The sequence below is a fragment of the Pelecanus crispus genome, chromosome 11, assembly GCF_030463565.1.
Source record: "Pelecanus crispus isolate bPelCri1 chromosome 11, bPelCri1.pri, whole genome shotgun sequence".
Taxonomy (NCBI): domain Eukaryota; kingdom Metazoa; phylum Chordata; class Aves; order Pelecaniformes; family Pelecanidae; genus Pelecanus; species Pelecanus crispus.
In genome coordinates, this window is record NC_134653.1 from 28,197,064 (window position 1) to 28,221,519 (window position 24,456).

The window sequence follows — 24,456 nt, forward strand, 5'->3', positions numbered from 1 at the left end:
TCTTTCTACTTAAAAGCTAACTTTCCAAACATGCTGATGACATTAACATTTCAGCCCATACATGGGCAATGTAGAGAGAGACACTACAGTTGATGAATAGAGGAAAATATTTGATAGTTTTCTATGTTTACAAAAGGTAACTCACCAATGTCTTTTATTTCTATTCATAATAAGTACCTTATTCTGTTGTTATAGCAGCACTGCAGTATCTCAAACCCAAAAACACACAAAAGCATGCAGAAGTCAAATATTTTATAAACATACACAACTTATGTCAGACTTTTCCAGATCAAACCATCTAACTTTCCAGAGACACAGATGCACCATTACTGAACCACTCTGGCTATCTGCCATAGCAGCCCATGAGACTGACAAAAAACCCACAGGCAAAAAAAGGAATTATGTTTGTTGTGAACTAACAGAATGAAATATCTGAAGCCACCAGAACATAGTTTGTGCAACTCAAAATGGCTTTTTACTTCATTTTTATCTCAAATTTACAGTCTTTGTTAGAACTACTGGTACTTAACAGAAAAAAAAAATCTGTTGAAAAACTTAAAAGAATTATTTCTATACAAGGTAGTGTAGCAGTAAGTCATTGTAAAATCCATCTTCCCTGTTGCAGTTCAAGAATACTAGTACGTTGCTGAGACAGCCTGAAGATAAAACGACTGCTGAATTGTAGCCTATCTGTTAATGTTAATTAAAACATAAAATACAAATGACCACGGCCAAACAGCCAACCAGCATGCTCATACTGGGTCATTAACCTGAAGTCAATTTACCATTAGATTTTTTAAGCAAACTGAACTACCAGCATTTGTACCGCCCCCTCATGTAATACGGGATCTTTGTCCTTTCTTTCCTACTCACCTACGCTGGTCCTTCCTTACAAATGTTTTTTCTTCCAAGTCCCATTCCTGTGCCAGGATAAACCTTAGCTCCTGGTCTGCAGTGAAAGTGGCAAGGGATCCGTTCACCCGCTGACATGTCTGCACGGCGTCCCAGTAGTTCTCCCCATTTAAATACACTCTATAACAGCTGGCTGTGCCCTCATAGTGGTGCCATCCTGTTGGGCACTTTCCTAGGAAACATGAAGAATAGAAGGGAAACCATTCCCCCCAAATTAGGATCTTCAAGATAATGCATCCTAGTCAGTTTATGACAATGCAATGCATAATCACTTGGATGTGTACACACAACATACTCTGTATACTTCACCTCACCAGGAGGAGATGCATGCATTACAGATCACAGATTTACTTTACTACAGCTTTTGATAAAGGAAAATTTTTTAAATGTATTTAAAAAGATGCAACTCCTAGTAATGTTTCATTGTACCATAACAGCCTTTAAAGTCTTTAATTAAGACTGATGATCTACTGTGGAAGATATTTCCTTGCGGGTCTTTATAAATCCAATCAGTTCAATCAATCCAAGTCAAAACAGGCAGCAAGAAACAGGAAGAAAAAAACAGAGGTGGCCAATTTAATGATTCTATCTTTCTATTAGGTGGTTATCAATACATCCAACTTGCTGTGAAGTTTTCAACCTACTTTTACAAACAGTCTTAGTAGTAATCACATAATCCTGCTCTCATAGTCTATCACTAAAGACCATGGGGGTCCTGGGGCAATTGTTGTTTGCTTTGGAAAAGCATCACTGCAAAGTGGATCTTTAGGAAGTAAGAAGGTGATGGTATGAACTGCTGTCTCTGCTTTCCCTCAATTAACTCTCAATTGAGGGCATACACAAAAAAAGCCTTGAGGCACTTCTGGATGAAACAGGCCCATGGACTTTTGACTGGCATCCTTGGGGGTGATGGGTAACTAATAGAGAGAATCAGAGACAGGCAGATGAAATTTAAAACAGACATGAAATACAATTTTATAGCACCTCCATTCACAGTATTAATTTTGCACAACACCTAAGACAGGAACTTTAAATTCACAAACTGTTTTATGTTCATTGCATGCATTCACAGAGTTCCTGTTCTCAAGCCTCTTTATTCTCTTCAGAAACAGTGATCTTTATCATGAAATGATAATATACAAACTTAGATTTGAAGCCCTTTAATTAAATATCTTTCCTTATTCTCCATTTATATGGTGTCTTTTAAGATCTACTGTTCACATCACTAAGATGGGACAGAATACAGTATCAATCAGACTGCACAGCATACTAGATATTGCTGTCCAAATTGCTTTATTGTCCTCTATAAATTTTACTAACATAACTTAGCTACCAGAATCCATGACAAATCAAAATACCTATTTCAATAAGCATTTCTGTCCTCAAAAAAACCAACCCAAAAAGGTGAATTTTTAATTTTGCTGATCACTTGTCTTTTTCCAGAAGATCACCATAGTCCAAAGCAATCGTTCCCAATTACTGCCATACTGTCTTCCCCCCTATGTCCCCTTCCTAACCTGTCCCATCCCTCCCTCCAAGGCTAATCAGTGCTGTCTCACATTCCCAAAGCACTGGATGATCCCTGGAGCAAAGAGGGAACCAAGATAAGAGGGAAAAAGCAGGGGAGACTTAGATGTTTTGGGCCTGGAGAGATTCAGAGGCAGCAGTCACTACACGCTATGATCAGGGGAAGGACACTTGCAGGACATCTATAACACTTTAGATAAAGCTGGGACTAGGATGTCGGCAGTGGCACTAGTAGTGCTGCAGGTGAGAGGGTAGGATGACATCGAAGTGATATTTTTGAAGATTCCTGACTGATTGATGGGAGTAACATGGCAAAACCCATTCAAGTGCTACATACTTCCTTGACAGACTTTGTCTTCAGAGAAACAAGTGAAGAATTTCTTTAAGTTTCTCACTCCCTAAAGAATATTTTTCCTATTAAAAAGGATACAAAACTCACAACATCAGAGATGCACTTAACTAACTAATAATAGTGCAACATCTTTAAGATCATCTTCAAAATTACTTCAGTCAAGAGCAATCAATTTTGGTTTCCCCCCACTCTCCAGGGGAACAATCCTACACACAAGCTCACACCAAGAGACAAGGGCTAGACTATCACCCCTGCTGCAGGCTGAAACCATCACTTAAACCACAGGCTTAAGTTTTCTGTAATTGCAATGAGTTATAACAGAAAATTGCAACTCGGGTTTCACAAAACCAGGATTACTAGGGAATTAGAATTCTTTGCATGTATTGGCCTGCTATATAAACTATGCAATATAACGGGACATATATAAAAGAAGTGTACAAAAACCTCAAAAAGTGCTGCACATAAATAAAATCTGGTCAAAAAGCTATTAATTTCTCCTTAAAAAAAAAATAGCCTAAATTGCTACATGAATTAGCAGAAAGATGGCCCAGATTTCCCAGTCTGCAACTTACTGCTAAATCGGACAGGCTGTGCCACATTGACAGTGTGAAAGCGGGTTGTCTCTCCTCCTCTCCCTCGATTGTGCCTGGAGTCCACATTCTCCTTCCCATGGTAAGTTCGCTGGTCCCCTGTCAAGCCTGGGGACCAGAAGCAATAGTCAGTACTGGTGAAAGATGCAAGCAAAGACAGATTTCATTTTATTAAACTTTCTCTGGGTTTTAATTCAAGACATATATGATAAGTAACATAGTCAGGTAAACCAAGATGGTAGATCCCTGCAATAACAGCTTGGCCATTTTACATGGTACAAAACCAAAATACTTACAATTGAAAAGAACCAACATGCCATTACATGAGTCTTGCAGAGTAAGCTAGATATTTTGGCAGATTCTCAACAGCCTGCAGTTGTACACAAGACTCGACACTTGTCATTTCAATTGCTGCAGCAAATGCATCATCCCCAGTGCATTTTATCTGTTCCTGTTTACAGGACTACCCACTCTCCAGCTGCTTCGTTTCTCTGTTGTGTGTTCAAGGATATAAGACAACTCCTCCAATACATTTTCCAACACATTCTCTGAGATCTAGGACAAAATTAAAGCCAGGAAAGGAAACCTATCTTCAGCCAGAAGAACAGGGGTTTTCATTCACTCTCAAGCTTCTAAAGGAAATGTTAGTTCATTATTTCTGAAACAAAAACCATACACACCCTCATCTCAGTGTCAGGGCTTCTAACAGGTATATGTGACAACTGGATTCAGTAATTTAGGAAGAACACAGTGAAGACGTTATTCCAGAAAAGGGGCTGGGAGGCTCCACATGCCTACGAGGAGTAGATAAGGAGTGCACAGTTCAGGTGGAGACACGGCAGGATGAGCCATAGCCAGCAAAACTAGCAAGATCCTAAGTAGGAAGGCTGGCACGGTGGTGGGGAGAAACCTTTGAGAAAGATTAATCTGGAAACAAGGGATTAACCTTAAAAAGAGAAAAATTAAGGACCCAAGAATGTAAGCATTAGAAATATCCACTAGTATGTTATTTAATAGTTCTAGATGTTCTTAAAGGTAATAGAGTTTAACCAGCACAAAGAGCTATGCAGACATTCATTGCTATATTAAAAAATCAGCTTATTTTCCTTTAAAGCTGATTAGCTCTATTTAGCCTAGCTAAACCAAATAAACCAGTCATGGTCCCAAATAAAGAGAAGCTACACAGTCTTCTTCAACAGGTTTAACTACATCTGTTTGAAATATATTCAAAACTATGTCAATAACTTTAAAAAACAAGAGGTCCACAGCAATTTCATGATTATTTAAACCCAGACTTGGAGACTGTTTGGTATATCACCTGGGGAGAAAAGACCTCCAGAAGACCTACCATCAAACAACGCACTCCTTGGACCAAATGTTAGCACCAATGAGCAAAAAAGAAAGAAGAAGAAGAAGAAGGAAAAAAAAAAAAAAAAAAAAAGACTAGCTGGAGCCCAGGAACAGCAGAGTAGCTTTGCATTCATCTGGCTCTAGCATACTGAGTTTGCCCTGGGTTAATGGGATAAGCAAGGGATATTTAATTATCATGTTATCCTAGGAATTACGTGTCTATTGAGATCACCCATTAAGAAATGGCTGTGCATAACACACTCACATGGCCTTACAGGAATAAAGTAGTAATTCTACTGTTCAATATTAGAATACGCTATTTATCACAGGCAAGAAGTTAGTGCCAAGAAATTCAGTTAGCGTACATTTCAAAGGACACAAAATGGTAAAATAATTTGACAGTGAAGATCACTGATTATTTTTTATTACTTTAAAGGCCAATCTATTTTTAGTTTTAGAATTTGACTGTTCTTAATCCTAATGGTTCAGTAGCAGTATTTACACTTTGATCTTCAGAGTGATACTGAGACACTAAAAAAGCAAATCTTTAATTAGAGTAAGACTTTAAAAATAACACTAACTAATGTAGAATGCTTTATTAAAGATGAACCGAGCTCAGCATGAGAAGCTTGATTTTCCCATGGCATTAAATGGTAACAACTAAACCCGAAGAACCAGTAAGAACCAAACACACAAAGAATTAGTTCCCTTTCAGAAGTGAGAGCAGATGCAACACCATATGGCTGACCCTCCACGGCTAAACAGAACGCCCACCAGGACTTAACAATTTACCTCCCCTGGGAATAAAACAGAAGTTCACAGGTTTTAACATGCAAGGTTAAGAAAGGGTTACTTGGGCTAACATCTTAAATTGACAGAATTTATGCCAGATGCTTTGAAAAATAGCAACACAGATCCCACACAAAGTGAGTTAAATCTGTCCTCACCCAGGAAGCAGGACACTCATTCCTTCCTCAGCATCTGCCTGTGTCAGCAGACTCACCGCTGAAACCAGGCAGGACTGAAGAGGCAGAAAGCAGCCACCACAAGTCACCTCTCCTTCAAGCCCAACACTATCAGCTGCTTAATAAACTGCTGCTCTTCAAATAACTAAATTGCTTCATTTGACCTGAATTTTTGGTCTCTGAGAAAAGCAATGATGACAAGTTTTTCCAGGGCAATAAAGAAAGAGATGCTAACAAGCCTCTAAGTCACTTGACTGCCATGAAAAGCCGTTGCAGATTCTGGTGGCAAAGGTGTAATTGGACTGCTTTTCTATTGTGCTTTTTCAACACTCTACAGAACAATTTTCTATGTACTTTGCTGTTCCTGCTTCCTTTATAAAAATATTTTTATCTTTAAAAATAAATTAATAGTGCCATGGACTAAGCTTTAAGATAACAACCTGAGCACTACGGGCACAACCTAACCATGTTTGAGTGTTTCAGAAAGGAAAAGCCATCATTTTTATTGCTCATGTGCATACTTAATATTCTGAAAGCTATCAAATTTTGGATTTTCCAAAACCTTTATTCTTCTACATACTACAACCACAATCAATAACAGCAACAGTAGTATTTTTACTAGCCAAGACAGATAGTTCTGTTTCATAGAATCGTGTACATTGGAAAAGACCTTTAAGATCATCCAGTCCAACCATTAACCTACACTACCAAGTCCACACTAAACCAATCAAGGGTAGACTAGACTCAACCATGTCCCAGAGTGCCTCATGTACCCGTTTTTTTAACACTTCCAGGGATGGTGACTCCACCACCTCTCTAGGCAGCCTGGTCCAATGCTTCACCACCCTTTCCGTGAAGAAATTTTTCCTAATTTCCAGCCTAAACCTCCCCTGACACAGCTTGAGCCCATTTCCTCTCATCCTATCGCTAACTACTTGGGAGAAGAGACCAACACCCACCTCACTACAACCTCCTTTCAGGTAGTTGTAGAGAGCGATAAGGTCCCCCCTCAGCCTCCTCTTCTCCAGGCTAAACAACCCCAGTTCCCTCAGCCGCTCCTCATAAGGCCTGTGCTCCAGACCCTTCACCAGCCTTGTTGCCCTTCTCTGGACACGCTCCAGCACCTCAATGTCCTTCTTGTATTGAGGGGCCCAAAAGTAGACAGAGTATTCCAGGTGCGGCCTCACCAGCGCCGAGTACAGGGGGACAATCACTTCCCTGCTCCTGCTGGCCACACTATTCCTGATACAAGCCAGGATACTGTTGGCCGCCTTGGCCACCTGGGCACACTGCTGGCTCATGTTCAGCCGGCTGTCTACCAACACCCCCAGATCCTTTTCAGCCAGGCAGCTTTCCAGCCACTCTTCCCCAAGCCTGTAGCGTTGCATGGGGTTGTTGTGACCGAAGTGCAGGACCTGGCACTTGGCCTTGTTAAATCTGTTACAGCTGGCCTCGGCCCATCGATCCAACTTTGTTGGATCCTTTGGCTTCGTGCAGTTATACCAGAAATTTAATTTGCTTGTTAGCTGGTGGGGAAAAGGGAAAAATGGGTTCAAGGAAAAATTCATGGGGCGCAATTTTTTTCCTCCCCTCAAATGCTACGGAGTGGTGGACACGAGCATCCTCCAATCTGTTTCCAAATGGATCAAGTCATAATTAGTATTCACCCAGATCCTTCCAATTTACAGTTGCTATCTAATTTACTCTAGCACGATTACAGTTTAAGTATAGTGCTATACATCAAGTAAGTTGCCCAACAATGCTGATTCTGTGACTATTTTCAGTTGTTTAAAACTTCATGCTACCAATTCAGAATGGAAGTTTGCCATGCTGGATGGCTCCTACTACATTTTCTATTGGTAAACTTTTTCAGATCTGAATGAAAACAGTTAAACAATTGTTCAGAACAAAAATTGAGAGATTGGAAGGGGAAGACATTTTGCTTACATTTCTAACTACCTTTTTGTTGAACAAGTGCTGTCACTGCAGCCTGCAAAACACAGCCCTGCTAACTCACAGGAAGAGCTTTGTTTCACGCATATAGGTTTTGCTGTTGCTGTTGGGGGGACAGAAAAAATGAGGGGACAAATGCAGTCAAATTTAAGTCTGAAATATGAGCTTGCCCATAGAGGCTGGAAGGAATTCACAGTTACATTGTCCATGCTCTTCTGCGTACATCCATGGAGATTACTCTGCAGCATTTATCCACAGGATCTCAGTGACGCTTTCTTTGCATGTCGTGTCTCATTAGGGGAAGCCAAGCACACAAGCAGAGCAGAAAGCTCTTTTTTCGTCCCTCCCAGTGCCTCCATCATTAGAACCAAGTAAAAGGAAGCAAAAAGCCAAGTAGTGCAAATGAAACGTGAGCCAAGGAGCTGAGACCACACAAAAGTGAGAGCTGGCACCAGCTGAGATGGGAACAAGCTAGAACATACGCGTGCCGAGCAGCACTGCATGGGGGAACAAACATAACGCCAAATGGAAAACTGTGTTCGGAGGAGCTAGAAGAGAAACTGCAATCTGCCACACATGCCAAGGTCTGCTTCGCACCAAAAAAAAGGGCGGGCAGACAGAAGACACTGACTGTAACATAGAGAGGTCCTTGTAGGGACAGGGCTCATATAGGGGCGAATACTGGATTTTGAGGAGTTGAACTAGTTTCCAGAGTTACTGTGTCACAGATGACAAGCCACTCAAGCCAAACCCTTCACAAGGATGGATGTACTATGTAAAATTATGTCAAAATTAAACTGTCTGTGAAGCAACCAGGTCTTGTCATATCTTATTTGTTCCAAGATTTGAGTTGCTCCTGTTTAAACACAGAGATTCTCAAAATTTACATAAAAAGCTGCCTTGTCCCCTAATCTTCAAATTTACTGTCCAGCATATTACCTACTAAAAGCTTAGAAAGCTTTTCATTCCATCTGGTAATTTGAGAGGTGAAAGAACACTGGGATTAAATCCAGTTTTGTGCCTAAAGATTTGGAAATACCGTTCAGAAGTCCCCAGAGAGGAGTGATTCTTCTCAGATCAAGCAGCTCCATGCTTTGCATTATCAATTGTATTATGCTAGGAAATAAATGCCAACCAAGAACAGCATCCTGCTGTGCTGAACACTACTCAAAGTAATAGATTGACAGTAAAGAGCTTACAATTTAAACACCATGAAGTAGTAAAAAGGATGCATCATACAAGAGTTCAGCAAGGGCTCAGAAAAGGCGTGGAAATGATCAGAGGTTTTTATCATTATTATCTACCTTTAAAAAAGGAGATGTACCAAAAAGTGCACAGATGTCAGTCACTTCAACCAAACACAATATCCTTGACAAAACAAAACACAAAGCTATTTATGATCACTGCAAAACAGTGTGCTGCAGCTGCTGCTTTGACAGTTACTGCCCATACCTTCAGCTGGCTCCACAAAGGAGACCTTGCAGACTCAAAGATGATATAGTGCATATGTGCTGGGGCAAGTGACCTCCAAGTCTGCACATTTCTTCATGATACAGTATCTGTGGAAGTCCTTAAGAACAGCATACAAGACAACATTGTCAAGATCAGCATTTACAGTTAGCTTCCTAGCAAGCCAGGAAATATGAAATTAATTATTACTCTACCCTTAATTGGTTTAGTGGTGGACTTGGTAGTGTTAGGTTAATGGTTGGACTGGATGATCTTAAAGGTCTTTCCCAACCTAAACAATTCTATGATTCTAAGATTGCTTCTGTATGAAATTAGGGTCACAATCTCAACATAAAAACATATAAAACTGTACTGTTCACCACGGCACTGCAGGGCAGCTCATACTACTGCTAGCCACTGCTTGCAATGGCTGCCCCAGGACCACTGCCACCAGGATGGCCAGCTGTCCAGTGCTGCCTGTGGCCTCAGGCTCGGGGCAGGGAGGTGGGGGGGGCGGACCCTAAGAATTCAGCTTGCTGAAACTTTCCAGTGTTCTTGCTTCTGACCAAGCAGGTCTAGAAAACAGTACTGAGAAATAGTTAATAAAGGAAGACTGTGGCATTAGGCAAGGGTGTGTACTACAGGGCATGCTGAAGGTTTTCAAATTCAGATGCTGGGAGAAGCCCAAGGACAGCTGACAGCACAATCTAATCACTTGTTCCTGGGAAGAATTGAAGAATTCCATTTTTTAAAAAATAAATAAATGAAGGAAGGAAGGAAGGAAACAGAATGATCACCAATATAACTGCCAGCTGAAAAACTGGTATGGATAGCATTTATGAAAGGCACTGGAATTTAAGACATCCATACTCTGTTCACATGTAGCAGAAACAAACATCAGGCCTGTAGCATAAGAATAAAACACAGGTAAATAGCCAGAGCTGTACTAAGCCCTACTCCACTCGTACTGCTGAAAATGAGTTTTGACCAGAAGACCTGCAAAGACGGTAGGATATCTGGAGAAGCTGATCTGATATTCTGGTAAAAGCTGGAAATCCAATGAGCAGTAAAAGGCAAACTGCAGAGCCCTTCCTTCTTCGGGGCTTAAATACAGAACTTTTATAAAGGTGGAAAAGTTATGTTACTACTTTGATTACTTGTATAGAACCGTAAGAAGAAGGGAGTAGAAACAATAAATCCCCATTTGTAAAAGTCCCTGTTTAAGATCTTAATGTCTGTTTCTACCATTTCACAGAATAGACCACTTTGGGATAAACTATTTTTAGGATCAATTACTGATGATATGGAACAGTACACAAATTTCATGAGTCTCCACTGCTTAAGTAGAAAAGAGTGGCAGGCACATGCTACATAAACCCTCCCAGCAATTTTTAGTATGCTTACAAGAGCAAGCAGCCAACAGTTTTAGTCTACCAGAGAGATGAATTGAGGGTAATCACTGCTGCAGATTCCACTAACATTTGCATGACTAGTGGGAAGGGCAGGGGGAATAGCACTTTACACATCGCAAGTTTGGGACTGAAAGGAATTCCATGTTTTAAAGGAAAATGGTCATTCTGAAAAGAGACAGTACGAACAAAAACAACTATGGTGACTATCTTCAGAGAAATATATGGTCTAGCAAAAATAGACATTTCATACACTTATTCAGATTGTCAATGAGTTAATGTCTGACCTACCTGTGTTCTGAAAAAAAATGCCAGAAGAAATTATTCTAACAAAAAAGTCTTAGGGTTTGGGGTGTTTCTTGTACTTCAGACAACACATGATTACCAAACTAATTTATCAATTAACAACACTCTTATTTTCATAGGAGCTTTGTTACTAACATGAATGAAATCAGGCCTAAAAAAAGTGAACTAAACCAACAGTGCCAAATAACTTACAATGGCTTTGCATTAAACCTTTGAAAATACCAACATGACTAAGTAGTCACTGAAATACACCTTCATCACCACCACAAAACCCTAATTCACTGCCATTGATCTTTTCCGAGTTGCTCATGTTGGAGTGTGCCATTAGTAGCTCAAAGGCTGAAAAGTAACAAGCTTCCCAACCATATTCTGAGCCCTTTCTTGCAAGCTTTTAATCCTTCAGAGAGATTTCATACCTTTTAATTTAAAGATATTTTAATTCTCCAAGTTTCACAAGTCCAGGTGGCTTCACAAACTAGTTCTTTTAGTGTTCAGTCTGCCTTTATTGAAATTAAGAACCTTAATTAAAAAACTATTTAAATTTAGCTGAATCATCTCACAATTGCTCATCTAAATCCAAAGGTATTTTCTAAATTTAAAGCTGCATCATTTCTTGTTAATTCAGTGGCCAAAGAAGAAAGTTATCACTCCTAAGTATGACTATGTGCTACTATTATTAGTAGCATTAGCTCCCCAATCAATGTCCCAGGACTTAGTCTCTCCCATGACTGACCACATATGTATTGCTTTCACCAACATAAGAAAACCGTGCCCTTCCAAACTTATTCTGGCCTCAGATTTACTTTCATTGATGCTATTCCCTTTTATACTCCAGCACACCATTCACACGCACACCAACCTGTCCTTATTCTTGACAGTTCTGAGTAACACATGCCCTTCAACACTCATTTCAGGTCACAACACTATCCCACCAATTTTTTGTTACAAGTGTAATAGTTTTTACATCTGACACCAGTAGTTCTTGTTCCTCTCGTTTACTGGCTACACTCCTTGCATTACTGTGCAAATAACTCAGTTCTTTCATAAATGCCACACCCAGCTTTCTGGCTGCTTTCCTGAGCACAGCCTTTAAACCAATTACTTATCCAATTACTCTTCTCATCAAGTGGAATACTTTCCTTCTCTATGCTGCCCATCATTTTCCCCTCTAGTATTCTTTATGTATGTTATTCTCCTCTTCCTGTGTACAGGCGTGGCGCTGAATCAAGTCTCTCCCACATATCTCCTTTAATTTCTTAACTTAAAGGTCTTCTCACCATGTCAGGCCAGACAGTCCAGTGAGACCTACACCCCAAACACAAAAGCAGAGCCTATCTACCGAGAAATGTTACTTTCATAAAATTCTCTTCCTAGAGATATACCAAACATTCTTTGTCAACATCACCCTGTTGCACCCTCCATGCAACAACTTAAATTGCTGACTAATACACTAGGCAACAAGAGAAGATAAAAAAACTGTTTTCTACGAATGTGGATGTTCCTATATTCCCAAAAGTGAAGCCTTCAGTGCTTTTTGAGTAAATCCAAACATTAACATGACTCTGGTCTCCCCTAGCCGTTGACTTCCATTAACCTCCAGAATTTTATTAGGTCCCTAGTTTTTCACATTTGGCCAAAGTTAGCTAAAAAGGAGGAAGAATAACAGCACAACTATAAAATCATCTTTCTTTAGGACATCCACATTGTAAAGAATACCCTTAAACAGAGTATCAATGGCACAGTTTAATTTTCTATGTCACAAGAAACTACGTACAGCTTTTTCCCCCCATGCTGCAAGTAGATACACTCAAACTAGCCAAAAGCTTTCTAAAAAGAGCACTGAGCACATTCTTTTAATTATTTGTGTGTGCCACACACTGGGGAGGTGGCTAACTATAACACAGTTTCAAAGTTTGAGTGTTAGATTTACTTCTCTAATTCCATTAGAAAATATGAATATTTAGAAGAGCTTGCTTCTATACAATACCGATGTTAACATTTTGTAGCACATCTCTAAAATAGCTCAAAACTCAGAATGACAGACTGAATGCTGTGATGACGATGCTGCAAAGTTCATGTGATTCTCTCCCAAGCAAATTAAGTAGTTTAGTGGCAAAGAACTTCCTAAAACAGTTTTTGAATGTAAGGTAGTCACACTGTAGAGACAAAAGTTTTGAATTTTGCCACAGTTGAATTCATGCTTTCAGATTCCTGCTTCATTGTTCTTAAAGAAAAAAAAAAAAATTACAGGTCCATTTTTAAGACACACAGAAAAAGAGTTGCACTGGCCTGTTTTTTGAAGAACAAATGAAAATATTCAAAACTGTGATTATACATTCACAATCAAAAATTTTTGTTTCCTTGCTTTTTTAAAGACAGCTCAGTATCCAGTAGCTTTAGCAGAGAACCACTGCTGGTGATAGGCTCCTGAAAGCATATGATCACAGGAGTTTATGAAGAGTAAATATACCAGCTTGTCTGGCAGAACAAAGTTCTCCACTTAAGCACAAGAAGCATAATCAGAACAGGGAGCAATAAAACAAGCTCTCTACTCAAGTCCAACAACGTCACCCAGCACAGTTTGAGTGATATACAACCAAAACAGTAATTCCAAATTTAACCACAGGCCTATGTGGCATTTTGGTTTAATGGCAACATGATTTTTTCCCTTGTCATTTTTAGACTACAAACTCTCCTCATCTTCAGGATACCTACTTTGCCTGCAAGAATGGAAGGATAATTCAGACAAGCAAAAAACTGTTTGTAGCATTGGTTGCATAAAATTAAGAGAAGCCAAATCGAAGTTTGTTAATAATGGGTACAGTTCTACCAAACAATCTCCACTTTCAAATAAAAATGAGCAAGCAATCTTAAAGAGTCAAAGTACTTCTGCAAAACAAGCTGACACTGGGATAAGCAGTCTCCTCAGCTTTACTTACCTGGACAGTCAACTTCATCACTCTCGTCCTCACAGGTGGGCCATCCATCACACTGCCAATTTGAAGGGATGCACTGGATGGTACCACTCCGACACGCAAACTGCCCTGGGGTGCAGCGGAGCTCTAGGAAAGAATAAAGTTGTGCTTTGTTTGAAGTGTTATTTATTCTTGCAAGTCTATACATACATTAATTATCCATCATGTAACGTATCACTGAAGCGTAATGGACAAAACCTCTGGATAACTCAGCCTGTTAAAAACTGCTTCATTTCAGATCGCTTCCGTGTTTTAAACTGCATGTTTGTGGTTTTAGACTGGAGGGCTGGCTTCCAGCACCTGGTAAATAATTCTCTCGGACATCCATAGTAAAAACTTCCTGATAAAGATACCATGTGAACAGCTATCACCATAGCGTTACCCATTTACTTCTTGAGGGGCTGAGGACTACTTGTTCACTTTTCTCAGAACCAAAGTTCAGCAAAAATACACTACAGCAGTTAAGTGCTAGATTATGCAATAAATTCAGAATCCTATTTCCATTCCAATCACTATGTATGCCAGGACCCACTAGACTTGCGCAAATTCCAGCCTGATTTAGACCCATTTCATAGAACTATTTGTAAAACAATTTCTATATCCATGAACTTGTTTTCACTTTCTAGCTTAAGCTCTTTTGTAGAATTTCTCCATACAAATACATCCTTTACAAGAAACTGTCAATATCTGCAAACATGTAGTTCCCACTTCTGCAAGAGTACTGCCTACTTACCATCACTATACTGTCACACCTAATTAGCATTATAAAAAGTACAATTTTTTTTCAAAGCTTTTTTATAACAATTCCATCTATCAAATGCCAGAACCTAGTAATTCAGCTTCATTTTGTGTCCCTCAAAACATTTTGCAGGGGGAGGGGGGGGCATATCTGTCTACACAAGTGAACAATTCTAAGCTTGTTTACAGATGGCAGGTCTACAAGTCGCCACTAGCATCCATAGGCTCACTTTCGCACCAGACTATCACCGTTCATCTTTCTTCTGGATGGTGGCTGTCAATTTGCCAACCAATGGTTTTGAAAAATTTAGCACGTTTTCCTCTCAGCGAGTTACAATAATCCCAGGTAAGCTATGTCTGGAGAACAAGCACCTTTTTAAAATAAAATAAAATAAAAAAAAAAAAAAAGGGGTGTTTTAAGTAAAACACACTCATCCCTGATTTTGAAAGAATCAAGTAGGTAACTGTTTTGCAGGGAGAAACCTCTAAAAGAAAATTTAAAATACAGGTATATATTCGCTCATCCACCATTTACAACCTAAGAAGAGAGCTGTAATTGCAGTTGTTACCATCTTAAAACACACGTCTAAACTAAATCAAGACAGAGGTCACATTTAAGTGTTCAGGCAACATGACCAGCCGTAATAAAACCAGTCATCATGCACTCTCAATAAAAGCTGTACCTGTACACCTAGTAATTGGTATAGGATATTGATAACAGGCTTCTGATTTGGTATTAGACTGAAATAATTTCTAGTACTGGTTTCTCTTCAAAGCACAGACCTGTTCTTCTTGAAAAATAAGTTCTTCTTGAAAAAGTAGGCACATTGTCTTAGCAACCACCTACTCAGAGCAAACATTCAGGTCACAAAATGGCTAAGAACTCACACAGACCTGCCAGACTACTGATGGCAACAACAGACCTTACAGCTAGACATGAGTATTCTCACCCATTTAGAGTTTTCCTCAGTCCAAACAGCTAACAGTGAATGAGCACAGGGAGAAATGTAAAAAAAAAAAAAAAAAAAAAATCACCACACCAAGCCAAATCTACCAGCTTACGTCATAATGATCCCCCCCCCCCCCCCCAACTATAACTTAAGTAATTTATTTAGTCCAAAGAGGGAAAGGGGGAATAAAAGGTTAAGATTCACTTGCCCAATATAGCAAGAGAAAAAAAATATAAAATGTATCTTTGGGGGGGGTGTGGTGTGGGTGTGGAAACAAACACCAAAACAAACACAAAACCTCAAGCTGAAATTAAAACTATTCCAATTTCAAGTTCACAGAGAAGAGTCAACTCTTCAGTAAATCACTCTAGCTTCTTTCACCACTTTCATGCTATGTCAGCACGCAGTGGGAGGTTTCTTAGAAAGTTCTACTATCACAGTTTCAAGCACAGAATTTACACTGGAGCCTGTGGTAGATATTTTAACACGTGAAAGACTGTCCTCAGCCCAGCTCCAGGTTTTCATTGCATCCACCTGCAGTTATGGCAAAATCCAATTCAAAATTCAGTACTTTAAATAAACAATTTTTTACTGCTTTATTTTAATGGAAGTCACGCGCACACCCTGTGAAGAAAGCTACTCTGCAGCCCTCTGGTTTCACAGGCAGCATCCACCAGGAAAGCACAAGCCAACATGCACATGGGAAAACGATGTAAAACCAGTAAAGAACGCTTTTGTCTCTCTACAATTTCATACATGCTATTACTATTTTATGTACAATTACATATGACTGGTTCAGATAAAAGGATGACTCCATCCCAATATTATGGGCATTAAAAAAAATGCCAGTTACATGCCATGATGTCATTACTTCCTGTATTACAGACACTCCTCTCTGAAGAATGTGGACACATGGAATAGTACAAAACATTTCTATTAAAACACCACTCAAACCAGCTGAGCAATTGCTCCCAATGGAAACCATGCTATATCAGGTGCACTAATTATTTCAGACCAAGGAACACGAACTGCTATGCAATTTTATTGCAGAAGGGAAAAAAGTGACACCAAAAGACTTACTGTGAAATGAAAATGCCCATATTCTGCAAACGCTGCCAGTAACACCTCCTGAGCCATCCTAACCCAGGGCCCGTATCCCCACGCATTACTGAACTACCTAAATCATCGTGCAGTTTCTGGAAGAGTTTCATCTTAATTGTTTTGCTTCCACATGCTGCCTGTTGTGGTTTAGCACAAAGAGAAACAAGATGCAATCATCTGAGAAAAATCTAACTGCCTTTCTCACTTGTGCTCAGGGTGGGTTTGGACATACCCAATGGACTCTTTGAGAACTGATGCTTAAGATCAGCTGTTTTGGAAACCCCCTGCCACTGATGGAATACAGATTTCTACTAAGGCCTCACCAGATGCATACTGGCGGGCTGTCATCTGGACAAGAGAGAGCAGTGGGCGGCATACAGCAGCACAGCACAGCCCTGCCCTGCAGCACCCAGCCAAGGGCAAGGGCCACCTGCCGACACCATCCCCTCGGCCCCGTGCGCCCCACATGGACTGGTGCACCAGGCTCAAGACTCCCACAGCAGAACACAACAGCTAGCCAGGGCAGGAGCCTTCAAAGGTAAAATACAGACATGAAAATAGATGAAAGCCCATAATGAACATGGGGGATACTCGGCCAAGGAACAGGAGAAATCTGGGAGAGGCGAGGATGCACAGGATAGGTGCTAGTCTCCACAACCCTGTCAAGCATTTCATTTCAGTAGCCTATTTTTAAGTCAAAACAGCAGAAAAATGAAGACATTTCAAGCCTATTTCTTTACTGCAGAAAAGGCGAGTCATGCTGCCAGCAGAACAGGATTCATGTGCAGCTCTGAAGACATATGAGCAGTAGCAAACAACAGTACAACACAATGTAATCATCCATCTTTCCTGAAATGTGATTACGTACTAAGTGTAACACACGCTCAGACTTTGTACTTTTGAGAAGCGTGGTAATTAAGAACTGTCTCTTCACCCATACAAGATTTCCAGTTCTTCAAAAGAATAGCAAGGTTTCAAAAATACCAGTACCACTTCTGTCCCTAAAGTCAGATATCCCACACTGTTCATAGCTATCGATGGTAATTCACAGCAAGAAAGGATGAGAAAAGTATCTTAAACTATCACCTCCTAGCAGCACTAAAAACACTTATTTTCCACCAGCTGTTAGAGCAGAATTATTTCGTATTTTCAATATTGTTAGAAAACACGTAATGGCACGAGTTCAGCTATAAGCAAGCAAGCAGCTGTTGCAGCAGAGGCACCGATACAACGTTAGCTAATGGCATCAACAACTGCTTAGAAGTGAAAAAATGGAAATGCAACCATCTCCAGCATTCACGTACGATGTAATGAGTTACGTCAGCAGTATTATGATTCACATATGAAATTCTGAAAGAAAAAGAAGTCTTTTATGTTAAGGATCAGATGCAGTCTTCGCTATGCTACAGCACAAAATTTAGTACACTGCAATCTCATTTTAGAGCAATTAAATTCATCTGGCATTTGCTGGGAAGAAGGGAGGCACATAAAACACTGGAAATAGCAGCAATTGTAGTTTTTGCACTATACACAATATAAACTTGCAAAACATCACGAAGTTCAAGCAGTGTCAGAACATGAAAACACTTCAAGCAGCAAGGTGTCATTACACAGTCTCTTCACTTTATCGTCTCAAAGCACTTCTACAGTGTTAACCCTCAACAATCTTGCCAACCACTGCATCCTTCTGCCAGTGGTTACAATGGAGTACTGAAAAAATACATAGCTTGCCAAAGGCTACAGGTAAGATTAGCCTACGAGTCTGCGCTTCCATGCTTTCATGACAACACGGTGTTTCTTCCCTAGAACACAAGCAACCTGCCGGTTCACCAGCACATGCCTACCTACCTAAACAAACATTTGTCTTTCAGAAATATGGACAATTAATAACAATGTATTCTCTGGTAACACTTCACCTGTTCTCTCTAGCAACAGTTTATTAAGAGCTACAAATTAGCCAGAGGGAGCAAGAAACTCCTTAACTTTTTATATGAAGAGGAGAAGAAAAATTGAAATAATGTTCAAACCACGTATCAGTTCTACAAGCTTAATATATAACCCAAGATAAAACCTGCTGTCGAGTGAAGGCCAAAAAACCCAATACCAATTTGTTCTGACGCATTATTAGATAATATAACCTGCCCATGAGTCACTCACCTGAAAGAAGTCTTGCCAAAGCTAGTCGTGGACCTGTAATTTGAAATTTAAAAGAAAACTTACAAAACAGTTGGAAACTTAATTAATCAAACACCAGAAATAACAGGCAAGACTAAATAAATTTAAACAGTGCCATACAGACAAGAAGTCTTCATCTCCTTTAGCTACCGAACATTATTTTTCTAAGTTTGTCAGTGACAAAACACACAAGATTTTTGACTAATAGAAAAGCCTAGGTTTCATACAGGAAAAAACTATGTTTTCAAGGTGGTTGCTCACACTCTTGTAGAAAGCTTTTGTTCCAAAGATTTTTCCCAATTACATGTTGAATGCCAGGTGTTTCACAGCACTCATCATGTATTTCAACATAGGGCTCAATTAGCTTTTAAAATTTTCTTTACAGCATGCTAATTTCCAGATTTTCTGCTAAGTACTCAAAATAGACATTTACAACAAGCATTATCCATAGGAAGGACTTCATGACAGATGAATAAAATACCCACCCACCCAGCTTCACATGTTTCATAAAACAAACACCCCTTTGCCATTATAAAGTGATACCGGAAGCCCTTTCAGGTTTAATCATCTCATATAATCTTTCCATGTAATTGAGAATGTTTTCCTTCTGGAGCCTGAGTGCTGGGAAGTCACAGTGCATCCTTCCAGCAGCAGATGCACACTTGGTCAGCGTGCTGCCCTGGGCATTACACTATCTGCAACCTGTATTTTCTGCTTCATTTTAAGTCTTTCAGAAATGCGTTTGGACTAGGACACCTCCTAATTGCATTCAAACTGGCACTAATTTCTTATTCATCTTCCTCTTTTTTATGCAAGAGATAAGGGATAATTAGTTACTCAAAATAATTATTTTATTTGAAAGAAAGGTGGAGAGGATCTATATCCAGGATCCGAGATGACTTTTCAACACATTAAGTCTCATTTTAGAGCTTCCAATAGCAAGTCAAGACTGTAATAGACACATGAGAGAAAGTGTTGATTCAGTACAAGTTCACCTTGCTAGTTCAGTTTTCTGAATAAATTTGATGAGTTGGCTTTGAAACAGCAAGCTTCAGATCAAATGAAGCTATTGTCTATCCACATTAATTCTAAGTCAGATCAGCTGCGGTTTGTCCCCCTGCAACCAGAAAGATCACATGCTCCAACTAATTCAGCAGAAATATAGTGGTACAGATCCAGTATCAATAAATGTGGAACTGGAGCCTCATAATAGTTGCCTGCCAATGAAGCTAGAACATCTACTAATGTGTTTAATTTATTTTTTTAAATATTAGCTCCAATAGAAGACGTTTTCTGATATGCTGGGATTCCACACATCCCCTCAGAGGCAGAACAGCTAGTTTCAGCCCTGTGCTACCAGAAGCTGCCCTGTGAACAGAGCTGGGACCTTTACCTCCATACCGTAGGAAAAGCCTTGATTACTGACCAGAGTCACAGCTCTGACCCATAAAGACCTGTACCAGGCCACACCAGCACAGGGATAAAGGAAGCAGCAGGAGTGGAAATAGCTCTCACAAACAGGCAAAAAACAGCAAGCTGTAAAAATTTCTGCCAAGTGACAGAAGCCAACTGCTCATGAACCTCAAAAAAGCACCTCTCGTCAAAAAAGCACCTATCTAAAGCACTATTTACTCATCAAAACACATCTGCAAAGATAAGCTGGTGAGTGAATGAGAATGCTTTGATACTGCCTTCCCAGGATTATTTATCCTCCCTTAATTCAAGACAGAGATATAAAAGGAACTCAGCCCGAAGAAATACTACATCCAATAAAAATGCCAGAGGCCCTGACTCTTACACCTGAGGTATAATAAACATCTCCTGTAAAGCATTAGGTGAGCACATCAAAGTTTTCAAAAAAATCGAAACTTCAGCCTTGTATTTCCAAGACACTGAAGTTCACCGCTACAGGAACCAGGGGAAAAAAGAAGACTAGAAAGCCCAATCTCTTCTAAGGTAGAAACGTATCCCTGACAGACAGAAGATTCCCCTTACTTTTAAACCATGTGTTCTTAACTCTGATACATAAACAAAAAAACTCAATGCCTCATCAATTCACAATTTAAGAGGTGGGTAAATGCATGAACCTATACAGATGAGGAGCCAGAGCTCTCAACGAAAGCCTCAGAAATGTAAGTCTCAATTCAGGAGAGTACTTTGATACAAAGATTAAATTCAGTGAACTGCAATCACTGATTGTGAAAGTTTGGGTTCTTCTGCTTGCAATGACTTAATTTCTCTTTAATAAAAGAGATTCACCAGTCAGTAAAGTCTGATACATTAAGATATTCTTTTAGTAACTAAGACTATGGATGCACGTTAGGTTTTAGCATTTACATAGGTAGTATAGATTTGAATCTATTTTCGTTTTTAATAGAAAGAAATGCTGCTTTTCATTTGCTACGCTAATTGTTTGTTCTTGTCTGCTAAGCTTCATTTCTACGGAAATTGAAATTTGATTAAATGCACAAACCCAGCATTTCATGTTATTTCAATTATAAGCTATTACTCTAACTGAAATGCATATGTTGGAAAAGATAAGCTTGAAGTACGTGATTTGGTTTTGTACGTAAGCTTTTAACAAACAATGGCAGTTTTGTGTGTACCTCACATGTACTTCACTTATTTTGGTCACATTTCTCAAGACTGGATCCGGTAGATCCTCTGGCATCATTTTTATTTACAGACTGAAGGAAAACAGAAAACAAAAACTCCTCCTGCTTTCTCAGTGTAAGTCACGCATTGTCCCAGACCAGATGAACCAACCTGTAAGAAAATATTCTGTTCAGATTTCAAGAGGCAATTACAGCTATCAAAAGCTGATTAAGCATCAACAAAAACTCTAACTACAGGTGCTTAGGCCAGTAACTCTTCTTATTCAGATTTTAACTTGTCCAACAGGTCTTTCTTATATTTTACAATACCAAACTTACATACTTGAGACCTGTACCTGTATGTTGCACTACTGTTTTGTATTTTAACACATTTAAGTTTACTAAAATTGAAATTTTTTTTCTTAAATCACTATATCTATATATCCTGCCACATGCTAAATTGTACAAGCATGATCAGATCCTAGCGTCTTCAGCAAGAAGCCTAACCCCCTAAAGTCCTTAGCTCCTGAAGATTTTACTCTGTATCAATGCTCTATAAATGCCTGCAAACAAGCATCAGAAACAAAACAACAAAAGAAACACCACACCCTAATCATCAGCTCCATATCTAATATTTATGCTCAAGAGGAAGCATAGCATAACCAATATTTCTCTAGACTTATATTTACTGAAGTAACAGAAACTTTGAAATATTCTTAGTATTTCAAATACAACAATACTGCAATGGTACTCTGAATTTAATCCTCAGCAGAGATGTGAAAAAACTGTCCGTAAGCTAGTCCTCTGCACTCGAAAAGCAGTTTTCTTAACTTAGACTTCTCTCGAGTCCACTGCTGAAGTTCACCGGAGCAGGTACCATACCTCACACAAAACTGCTGACAATCTGCCAGCTTGTAAACAGCACAGCAGTCCTGCCCAGCCTCTGCTCCTGGTGGCCAGAAGTCTGTTGCTGAACAAAGTGTCTTCAGTGACAGAGAAGCTGACTACAAACTTGAGGATGTTCTGACACAGTCTTTGAATGGGTTTTCTTGTTTTTAACTTGTCTCTGAGGTATCACTGATCCCACGCAAAGGCTCTGCTCTCAGGCAAGTGAAGCCGTACCCAAGTGGTATTTCCCCTCAGCTCCAGATCACGGAGAAAGTTTCACTATCCATTCATCTCCCAGCGAGTTTCTTTATGTCACCTGGTGAATTTTACTTCCATTACCTGTTTTTAGATTTATCCTTACCCCACCCACCGCTGCATTCAGTGTACCAGAGTGAGCACATAGCAAAGCCACAGTAGGAGAAAAACACACTATGATACCACCACCTTATTTTCAGTGAAGAAAACTATTTGTTAAGCTCATGAGTCACCATCAGACAATTATCCATTCCATAGATTAAGTTTATTAAAGGTTTCTCAATAAAATTGGTTCTGTTTACTGTTCTTCAAATTAAAAGCCTACAGAAGAACAGAGAACTCTAATCTTCACGTTCAGTTCCACATTAGATACAATGCTCAGCCATTCATCTGTGCTACTGAAAATGTGCCTAAGCACAATCCTTAGGTCAGGTTGTTTTCATTCGTCATGACCAGAGTGTGTGCAGGAGGGTATGAAAGCACAATGGCAGAGCCCAGGAAATCAAAAGGGCCCTGTGCTATGCACAGGGCCAAACACAACCCACACCTATTCTCAGACTTAATTCCAGCTCCTGAAAAATTAGAGATTCTGGAATTATAATCCCATTTGGTAGAAACGCATCAGTTCAAAAAAATAAATAAATAATACATGTTAGAGGCAACGGCACTTTCTGCATGACCTCAGCGTGCAATTTTATGAAGTAATTAAAATTGTGACAGCATTCCAGCTGAAAACTGTAAATCCTTAATGAATAACTCTAATGAACATTCTGTATTACTCAGTGTTCTGTCACAGTAAATTATGCTAGATGGCCCCAACATCCATCAGAAGGTTTGACAGCACGGTAAGGAATGCTGGCAGTCTCCTTCCCCTCATCCCCTCTCATCGATATTATACCTACGCTCTGCACGAGCTTGGAACTGACCCAGTTTCTCCTTGCTCACAAGTGTCATTCATTGCAATTCATTGTCTGCTCTTTGTCTGGAGGGCAGACTCAATGCCAGTAAGGATTAAAAAAAAAAAAAATTAAAAAAAAAAAAAAAAGCTAAGGCAGTGCAAGAGACCCGGCATTCAGCCAAAGCAACAACATCAGAGCTTCTTGAATGGGAACCCTGGCTATGATTTCCTAAGACTTAGAAAATACAGACTTTGTGCTTTATGAATGTGGACACTTATTCCTAAGGCTAAAACAGGAAAAAAATGTATTCCCCATTCCCCAGTACTGCTAAAACCAAATTTGCTACTTGAAATAAGCCAAAAGAATACCGTGAATTAGGCAGTGCAACATTCCAGACTAGAAAACAGTTTACTGTCATAGCAGTGAGGATACCAGCTAAGCAACAGGCTTACATTTTCCTCCCCACTAAGAAACTTGTATTATGATAGTAAGCAAATAGGCAGAAGGGAAAAGCGTAATACAGCACTGGCACAAAGAGCATTCAGTACCAACAAAACCAAAGCCATGGGTCCACAAGAACCCTTTCATATGGCTCAAAATTAAAGCCTACAGTTCCTCTATACTAACAACCTTGTTGAGGACTTCAGACATTTCGTACACTCTTAGGTGGGACTTAAGTCTTTTAGTACAACAGTGACAAAGTGACCTAAACCTATGCAGCACCAAATTTTTGTCCCTTTCCCTAAAGAAAGCCTGAGCGGTAAGTAGCTCAGTGAAACTGCCAATCACACCTCACTAACCAGTTTTACTCAAGCTTAAGAAAGAAGTCAAGACCAGAAAAATACAGTGTGCAGTGCAAGTTTTAGAAAGGAAAAGAATAAGGAAAGGAAACTACAATGACCGCCTCAAACTTCAGAGGGCAGGAAACCCCCACATGGCTTGCACTGTTCAGCAGCTGCCAGCCCACCAGCACATCTGCGTGTCACGCTGTCACCGTGGTGGGGTGGCTTCCCAGCTGGCAGCAGAGGGATGTGGTGAGCTGGGGTAACCGAACCCTTGCACGAGACC

At 39.7% G+C, this 24,456-nt stretch overlaps 1 protein-coding gene across 3 annotated transcripts in view; it reads right to left on the reverse strand.

Annotated features, from left to right (window-relative positions):
• Positions 1-24,456, reverse strand: part of DGCR2 (DiGeorge syndrome critical region gene 2) — a 48,867-nt gene that overhangs the window by 14,028 nt on the left and 10,383 nt on the right. For 2 of the 3 annotated variants that reach the window (XM_075718573.1, XM_075718571.1), the window contains exons 2-4: positions 13,753-13,875; positions 3,364-3,489; positions 874-1,084 (exon numbers count right to left, since the gene is read on the reverse strand). In XM_075718573.1, the coding sequence (XP_075574688.1) occupies positions 874-1,084; positions 3,364-3,489; positions 13,753-13,875 (460 nt within the window). Of the gene's footprint in view, positions 1-873; positions 1,094-3,363; positions 3,490-13,752; positions 13,876-24,456 lie in introns of all 3 variants that reach the window. The other variant, XM_075718572.1, reaches the window with a different exon arrangement.